Source organism: Eptatretus burgeri, chromosome 11 (assembly GCF_056783735.1).
Source record: "Eptatretus burgeri isolate ZD-2024b chromosome 11, Ebu_testis_v1, whole genome shotgun sequence".
Taxonomy (NCBI): domain Eukaryota; kingdom Metazoa; phylum Chordata; class Myxini; order Myxiniformes; family Myxinidae; genus Eptatretus; species Eptatretus burgeri.
Genome location: NC_140971.1, coordinates 78,559,999 through 78,569,461, shown reverse-complemented (window position 1 = coordinate 78,569,461; position 9,463 = coordinate 78,559,999). Strand labels below are relative to the sequence as shown.

At 44.0% G+C, this 9,463-nt stretch overlaps 1 protein-coding gene across 3 annotated transcripts in view; it reads left to right on the top strand.

The window, feature by feature from the left end:
* LOC147017447 (uncharacterized) overlaps positions 1 to 9,002 on the top strand; it is a 171,206-nt gene extending 162,204 nt beyond the window's left edge. For 2 of the 3 annotated variants that reach the window (XM_085847111.1, XM_085847109.1), the window contains one exon: positions 3,020 to 9,002. In XM_085847111.1, coding sequence (XP_085703237.1) covers positions 3,020 to 4,288 — 1,269 coding nt within the window. In that variant the 3' untranslated portion in view covers positions 4,289 to 9,002. The remainder of the gene's footprint in view (positions 1 to 3,019) is intronic. The other variant, XM_085847110.1, reaches the window with a different exon arrangement.
* The last annotated feature ends 461 nt before the right edge of the window (positions 9,003 to 9,463 follow it).

Here is a 9,463-nt window from a genome sequence, read left to right as displayed (position 1 = left end):
ACATTACAAGGGCTTTCAGCAAGGAAAGCAGGCAATTTGAAGGAGGTGGGTTGGGGGTAGATTAACGAGGGTAGAAAAGATCGAGTATTTGGGTGGGGGATGATAAGAGGTGGTGGTGGTGAACAGCTGTTTTGAAGGCCTGGAGGGAAGAATGGGATTGAACAAAATGATGGAGTTTATCCCAAAGGTGGGAAAAAGAGGAATGAAAGAGTGAAGGTGAGCAGTGATTCGTGATTTTGGTAGTTTTACCAGAAGGGGGTTGTTGGCGGACCTTGAGTGCCGCACAGAAATATAGTGGGGACAAATCACAGACACAGCAGGGGGGGCGAGACTGGAGAGGAAACGGTAGAAGACAGAAAGACCACCGACCAGCCTGCAGTGAGAGAGTGAGAGGCCCAAAGACCTAGCCTCGTCGCGGAAGATGCCAATGTTCCGAAGTGCCTTGGTTTCCACAGTGTGAAGCCAAGAAAGGTTGAAGGCAGTAGCACCAGCCCAGAGGGGAGAGCAGTACTCCATCAGGCTGTGGGCGAAAGCTTTGTAAGTGGTCAGGAGCTCAGGTGGGCCAAGGAAGGACTTTGCACGACGGAGGATTCCCAGTCGGCGACTGGCTTTGGAGGCGAGGTTTGAAATGTGGCTTTCCCAGGAAAGGTCATGGCAGATAGTGAGACCCAGAAGCTTGAATGAAAGGACTTCTTCCAGAGGATCATTGAGAAAGTGGATGGGGGGGGGTTCCAAATGGTCCTTTCGGAGAGACATAGTGAGAGTGTGAGATTTGTCTGGATTTAAAGACATGTTCCACGTGTTGGACCAGGTTGTGATTTTACCCAGATCTGCAGTGAGTGAAGAAGCTGCTGCTTGCCGGTCTGAGGGATGACAGATGGTACGGCAGAGGGTGGAGTCATCAGCAAAGAAATAATGAGGATTTTCCAGAAAGTCGGAGTGATCATTGATGAAAACCAGAAAAAGAACAGGGCCTAGAACGCTACCTTGAGGAACTCCAGCCTGGACAGGAAGAGGGGATGAAATAACTCCATTTTGGGCCACACGATGACTGCGACAGAGAGGAAGTCTGCGAGCCACGAGTGGAGATGGCCTTGGATACCAAAGAAAGAGAGTTTGGTGAGCAGGGCAGGGTGCCAGACCGTGTCAAAAGCACGCGACATGTCTCGGGATATGGGTCTGATTTCATGTCCGGCATTGAGGATCTCCATCCATTGTTGGTAGAGGAGAAGCAGCATATCAAGGGTAGAATGACGTGGTCTAATACCAAAATGATGATCGGAAATCAAGCCATTGGAGAAGAGGAAGGATTTAACGTCTGAAGCGATGATGGATTCCATAACCTTGCTGATGATTGGGAGAAGGTTGATTGGTCTGTTGTTTCAGGGATCTGTTTTTGTACCTTTTTCACCATCCAAGCAGATGGCAGATGACCTTGAGCAAATGAGAGGGTGAATAGAACAGAGAGAGGGTGAGCAAGAGCAGAAGAGCAGGTTTTTAGAACACATGGGCTGATGCCGTCTGGACCGGTTGCAGAATCTGAGTCAAGGTTTGACTGCAAACTCTCCACATTCTCAGCAGAAAAGGACACAGAGTCCAGGGACAGTCCAGGGTGTGACTGGGCATGGTGGGTCAGAAAGCGATGGGTTTTGGACACAATATTTTGATGCAAACACCGAGTTTAGGCATTCAGCCTTTTCACATGCGGTATCAGCAGTGCGGCCATTTGAGGTAAAGGAGGGGATGGAGGGGGAACATACACCAGAAACAGATTTGATTAGATGCCACCAGGATTTGGAGGAGGGAGAAAGGTTTAAGAGTTTGGACTTGAGCTTCGAAAGATGTTGTTTTCTGGTTCTCCTGAGGGTAGATACACACTTGTTCCGAGCTTTCTTAAAGGAATTGAGATTACCCTCAGTTGGGTTTGTTTTCCATGAGGCAAAGGCAAGTTGTTTCAGGACAACTGCCTCGCCACAAGCTTCAGTGAACCAAGGGCGGGAGGATGGGTAGGACAACTGAAGACAAGAGGGGATAAATCTGTGCATGAGGGAGAGTGAGTTTCTTTGAAGGAATTCCAAGGATGAGTTGATGTTGGAGAAAGTGTGCCACTGATCACTGACTGCTCCACTGATGCAGTGCCCCCTGTATGCTAGTGTCGGAATTTGGAATTTGTTCATGGTGCTGGTGATAGCTCACCTATTCTTCATGAAGGACGCTGTGTGGTCTTTACCATCTATTAACTAATGCTAGCAGACGAGATGCCGAGTTTAACGTCCATTCGAAGGACGTCCTTACATTGATGAATCGCCCTGCCTGCTAAACACCAGGATGACAGTTTATATCTTGGCAATGCAGTGAAATTACATTGATTGAACAGAATTTGATTGTAATGGTAACCTGATTGTCGGAGACTGCTGGTTTGCAATAACTAGTAATTAAGCTGTGTGGCTGAAAATCAACACCAACAAAACAGAGTATGACACTACATGCATCTGATAACAAAATGCTGTCATGTGCAATGACTTGGCCATATTATATGTCGACAAGTTTACTTATCTAAGTCGGGTCGATGGTCACTGTAACAGGAGGGGGAAGGGGGTAAAGAGCGTCAGCAGGACAGATGTTCTCCAAAAATACAGAAAGCAAGAACAGCATTTATGAAAATGAGAGAAATCTGTAAATCAAAACAAGCTCAAATGAGCTAAGATCCTCGTCCTCTTAATGATGACCTCATAAAAACGAATATGACATCATTGTGATGTATCAGGTTTGCGATAAATTACACTGAACAACAAATTTCAAATTTTTTTTTTTACTGGAGATGTGTAAAGTGATTAAGACTAATTTGGGTACGCTGATTTCAAAAATCATAACCGTTTTGCTGTATCACGTCAGGATTTTCAGGAACAGAAATATTCCCATTGCCTAGAAGTCAGGATTTCAATGAAATTTACATATGTCTTTAACATGTCTATTTCATACAATTGTTGTTAACTTGTGTTATATTTCTTTCTTTCAGATAAAGATGAGTAGGCGTTCCTGTACCAATCATCCTGACAACTTCTGTTATGTCTGTGGTCGGTATACCAAAAAAGATCAACAGCGAAGTATATCTACAGCAGTGAAAATGAAGGCCGCCTACTTTCACTACTTCGGGTGTAAGGTGGGGGACCAAGAACAGAGCTGGGCACCACACATCTGCTGCACAAGCTGTCACACAACCTTGACTCAGTGGTTGGTGGGCAAGCGCGCGAGCATGCCATTTGCGGTGCCCATGATATGGCGTGAGCCGCAGAATCATCATGATGATTGTTATTTCTGCTGCACAAGCATCGCCGGCTTCAACAAGAAGAATAAAGGTCACATCAAGTACGCTGACTGCGTCTCTGCTCGTAAACCTGTGCCTCATGATGACGAGAACCCCGTTCCAACACCTCCAGCTGATCAGAACATAGCTGTAAGCAGTGGTGAAGAGGATGGTGATGATGAACCTTTTGAACCCGACACTCAAGAATCACACCTTCTGAACCAGGGAGACTTAAATGATCTTGTAAGAGATCTCTCGCTGTCAAAGGCGAAGGCAGAGCTGCTTGGATCAAGGCTGCAGCAGTGGAATCTACTTGAACCTAACACCAAGATATCCTTGTTCAGAGCACGTCACAGAGACATGGCTGAGTTCTTTGAGATGGAAGACACGATGACATTCTGCAGTGACATCAACGGTCTGTTGAAAGAACTTGGGTGTGATCACGATCCTGCAGACTGGCGCCTCTTCATCGACTCGGGGAAGAACAGCTTGAAGGCTGTTTTGCTCCACAATGGCAACGAGAAACCATCAGTCCCACTGGCTCACGCGTTCGGCATGACAGAGACCTATGAGACTATGCGGCAGCTGCTTGATTCCATCAAGTACAATGACTTCAACTGGCACATCTGCGGAGACTTGAAAGTGGTGGCGCTGTTGTTAGGGCTGCAGTCAGGCTACACGAAATACATGTGCTTCCTTTGTCTCTGGGATAGCAGAGACGACAAGAATCACTGGACGAAGAAAGATTGGGAAGAGCGAAAAGAGCATGTACCTGGTCGACACAACGTGAAGCATGTCGCCCTTGTCGACCCAGCCAAGGTTTTCCTTCCACCACTCCACATAAAGCTCGGCTTGATGAAAAGTTTTGTACGGGCAATGGATCTGAATGGGCGTGGGTTTTTATACCTCAAGGAAAAGTTTGGCAACACCTTGTCGGAGGCCAAGATCAAGGCTGGTGTCTTTGTTGGACCGCAAATCTGACAGATTATGAAGGACGAAACTTTTCCGACAACTCTAAACCCCAAAGAGCTGGCAGCGTGGAGGAGCTTCAAAGCTGTGACGGACAACTTCTTGGGGAACGAGCGCGCGGACAACTATGAAGAAATAGTGCAGCAGCTGCTGGAGTCCTTCAGGAAACTTGGCTCCAGGATGTCCCTGAAAATCCATTTCCTACACCAGCACCTGAACTTCTTCCCTGACAACTTGGGAGCAGTCTCGGACGAGCACGGCGAGCGATTCCACCAAGAGATTTCACTCATGGAGACGCGTTATCAAGGGCGGCACAACCCGAACATGATGGGCGATTTCTGCTGGTTCCTGCATCGTGAAACTGACACAGAGCAGCACAAACGCAAAGCCAAATGCCTAAAGCATTTTGAATTACATTCTAGTGGAGTTTTTCTGTAATTTCTATAATTTTGAAGCATTCATGATGAAATAAATGAATAAATGAATTTTTGTAAATTTCATTGAAATCCTGACTTCTAGGCAATGGGAATATTTCTGTTACTGAAAATCCTGACGTGATACAGCAAAACGGTTATGATTTTTGAAATCAGCGTACCCAAATTAATCTAAATCACTTTACACATCTCCAGTAAAAAATTTTTGTTGTTCAGTTTATCCGGGCTAATGCCCGGCTTGATTCCCGCAAACAAAATTCACACAGCTTGCCTAGATTCGGAGATAATGGTATAGGCGATTTCCATTAGCGGTGATATTATGATGTCAACTTTTTTTTCTCGGAAGAATTTCCAAAATCGGAGATGGTTACTGCCTGCGCGTGGGCTTTCTGCATATACATGGCAAGTTTCACGAAGATCCGATGAAAACTCTGGGATGTGAAACAAAAAATGTCAAAAAATAGGAATGACGTCATAAAATTTGATAAGACATCATATTGATGTATCATATGTGCGGTAATTCATCTCTGCTAATGCCCTGTTCGATTCCCGCAAACAGAATTCAAAAAGCTTGCCTCGTTTCGGAGATAATTTTATAGGCGATTTCCATTAGCAGAGATATTTTGACGTCATAACTTTTTTTTCTGGGAGGAATTTTCAAAATCGGAGATGGTTACTGTCTGCACAGGGTATTTCTACATATATATGCCAAGTTTCAGGAAGTTTCGATGAAAACTGTAGGCTGTGAAACAAAAAAGTCCACAAGAACAACAACGTGAGTAAGACCGAGAGATCCTCCACGAGGATCTAAAAATACAACACAAGAATTAAGTTTCATTTTTTTGACAGTAATATAAAATCCGTTCTCCTTTCTTCTTCCACACATTGCACCAAAGTTTTGCTGTGAAGCATATAAAGTCACCAAAACCATTGCAAAGAAATTAGATTCCTTTATTTATAGCTTTCACAAAAAGATTTTGCAAATCTTCTGGCGAGATAGAATGAGCAAGAAGAAGGTAGGAAGATGGATTACAAAGAAAATCTGCTTTACACCCATTGGCTGGACAGCTGGCCTGACTGTACCCCAATAAAATTATGCACCGCCATGACATGAAACAGCACTGATTGCTCTGCCTTCAGGCCTTTGGCCTGGGTGTTAGTCCATGGCCCAATGCAATTGTGATGATCCCAGGTGTATAAGCACGATGTGTTATTCAGGCACAGAGGCTGTACGCGTGTTTTTGCTGTACATGTTTTTTTGTTTTTTGTTTTTGCTCAAGTATGTACATCGGGTTATTATCCCGTACACCACGCAGCGGAAGACGGGGTTTTGCAATCACTTGTGTGTGTTTTTGTGTCTGTCTGGGCCGTAACATTGTTTTTTGCCATTTGAACATTTGTCATTAAATTTTCAGCAATGCTTTGTTATGGAGAATATGAAGACAAATTAATAATTTTGTTTAAAATAATTTTCATTATTATTGTAATTCTTCGACCCTTTTGGGGCCTTTTTGGGGCTTTCGTCGTCGTCGTTGTTCCTCTATTGCTATATTATGTTTTTTAACATTTTTTTCTCAGCAACCACTTGTCCGATTGACAAAATTTTCAGGATAGGAGCAACTCCCCCCCAACCCCTCCCCTGCCACCCCATGAAGAATATTTCAATGACAATTGTGATTTCATCGGTCACGTGGTATGGAAGCCATCTTGGATTAAATGCAAAAAAAAAACATTATATCTCTGAAACCGCTGATCGGAAAAATTTGAAACTTGGCACATCTCTTTCTACTTCCAATGTGGAATATAGGATTGCAAGGAGAATGTCATCAGTGAAGTGGCAGAGCAGCCATACGTGTTTTAATCTAAATCCTTGTTTACCATTGAGATTCAGTGTGTGCGTCCAGGCAGTAACATTTTTACCAATTGAGCTTTTTTCATCAAATCTTCAACAAACCTTTATTATGAGATTGTGGAGAATGCAAATTAATAAAATGTGCAATTTTTTTCTTAACTGTCGTTTTCGTCATGTTTAGTTCGAGTACAAAGTGGATGGGGATGGGCTTTGCATTTTGAGATGCTTTCTCGGTTTTTTAAAACCAAAATTACACAAAACAAACTTCCTTTATTTTGCTTTTGTTTGAATGGCATCATTAACGGATGTCAGTGGATCCCCTACAGTTATGCACACTCGCCTCTCTGTCAAACCGGAGTTCGAATCCTGATCCAGCTATGACCCGCCACTCCAGTCACCCGCATGTTTTTGCTTCACGTATGTACATAAGGTTTTTTTAAAATACCACATCAGTAGAGGCATATAATGGAAAACAATTCTTTCTCTTATTATAATTATTATTACTATTATCATGGAAGAAATTAAAATGAGGAGGTTGAGATGGATTTTGCTTGTACTACCTACATATGGAAAAAAAAAAATCAGCATTACCAAAACAGTGATACACTGGAAGCTTTTATGTCGAAGGAGCGTGAGACGACGTCTTGAGACCTGGCGACATACGGTTGAAAAGGTGCTGAGGGTACGAGAAACCCCTGGATGGTGATCATTCAGCGTGCCCAAGACAGACAAAAGTGTCGCAGGTTCCTCAAGAGGCTCCATATGCCATCAGGCAAGCCTTTATGACTGTCTTCTTCTTCTTTCGGCTGCTCCCGTTGGGGGTCACCACAGCGGCTCATCCGTATGATCCGCATAGTGATTTGGCATATGTTTTTTTTACGCCGGATGCCCTTCCTGACGCAACCCTGGTCGCCTCTTACGACACAGGGATATGGTACACCTATTTTTTAACCGGGGTATACACCGGCCCAGTACACTGGTACTCATTTCGCCGACCTCGGAAGGATGACAGGCTGAGTCAACCCCCTGGTGTATTAATTCAGTGGCTCAACGGGGCTTGAACTCAGGACCTCTTGGATCCCAAGCCACTGCCCTTACCACTGCGCCAACACCAGGCTCCAACAACATCTCAAAGCCTTTATGACTGTCAGCTTCCTTAATTGGGGGCATGCTCACCAGTCAACTGTATACTCTGTGTTTAACCCTCGACAATGAAACTTGGACCTCATTGAAAAGAAAACTGCTGTTCTGCTGCAGCACAGAGAGAATGCCTTGGATTTTGGAGCACTTCAGGTTGTAAGAGTTTCACCAGGATTTTTTTTATAGTGATCGTGAGTTTTGAAAATTAGAAACAATATCATAATTAACGGTTCATTCATATGAAAAGAAGATATTAGCAAACAGTCATGGAATTCCTAAAATTTTGAAAGTTCGGGGGGTTGAGATTTTTGTCGACTTTGTCTTCTTTACCGTGACCAAGTGCAACAAATCCCCATTAAAAGTCTGTCAATCCAAATGTCATGACAGACAGAATAATACATGATTCAACTCTAAAGACCGACAATGGTTTTGCCTTGAAGAGTAAGTAAAGCTACACATTTTATGTTCATAATTTAATCAGAATAACTCTTTGCCTTAATGGTTACTGGGTAACCATCAGTCTTTGATGCAAAAAGTGATGTGGTGTGTACATGGATAAGAGATATAACTTCGATCTTCGATCACTGATGGCTGTATATGCTGGAAAGATAGCCCAGAGGTTTCCTTTCTCATCTCTAAGCTGTCTAGCCTGGCTTTGAATCCCTACCCAGGTATAAACTGTCATCCCAGTGTTTCGCAGGTATGGTGATTCATAAATGTGTGTGCCATTCCTCAGATGGACATAAAACTGGGAGTCCCATCTACCAGGATTAGTTAGTGGATATTGTACTTTGTAAAGAGTCGGCGAGCTATCGTCGGCACCCTAAACAAATTAAAAATCCTGTACACTCACTGAGTGTCCTACGTCAGAGTGGCGACCCATCCTTAAACCAAAGAAACTGACTCGGCAGAACCGACGTTGTGTAAAGAGAACAGCTTTCTCTGACTAACGGCATGGGGGATAATGACGGGCTGTATACTCGAGGTTCTGAATCACTATCTTTCCCCGTCAGAGGCCTCAACATGTCCACACAATTCAGAAAATTGGGGGCTCTTTGACTGCAATGCAATCCAGAATGGGATTTGCTGCTGTGGAATTGCTCTCCCTTGCTCTTGGATAATCCTGCCTTAAGTGGTTTACCAAAATGTTTTGTTAACATTCCTTGTTCATTTGATTTATTCTCGCATAATGTTTTGTTAGTGTAACTGTGCTATATCCATCTGGTGTATTCATCCACTGGTTCATTCAACTAGGTCGTTTTACTTTTATTCTATTACTAGCAAATACAACCCGTTGCTTCGCTGGTGGGGGTATTAAGGGAGGGTGGGGGCGAAAGAGAAGGTGGGGGAGGGGGAGAAGGAGAGAGGGGAGGCAGAGAGGGAGGGGAAGTGAGGTGGGGAGAGCGACGCCTCACCAAACATTGCTATTCACTGCTGGAGGGAAGGGTGAGAGAGAGAAACAGAGGTGTGGGAGGAGAGTGCTGTATTTTATTTCGAGGGGGGAGCGAGAAGGGGACAGAGAGAGTGAGAGTGAGTGGTTGTGGGGGGGGGAAGAGGAGGGGGAAAAAAGAGAAAAGTGTAGGGTGGAGGTGGCATGAGCAAAGAGAATGATATGTTATGCTTAATGACTGAACACAAAAAAAAACTCTTGTCAGAACAGCTGTACACACAACTACAAAACTGAATTTGCAAAGTAATCCGGTGGCACATCTGAAAAAAACTTTGATATCCCAGTTACAGAGAATTTGTAGGAACATGAAC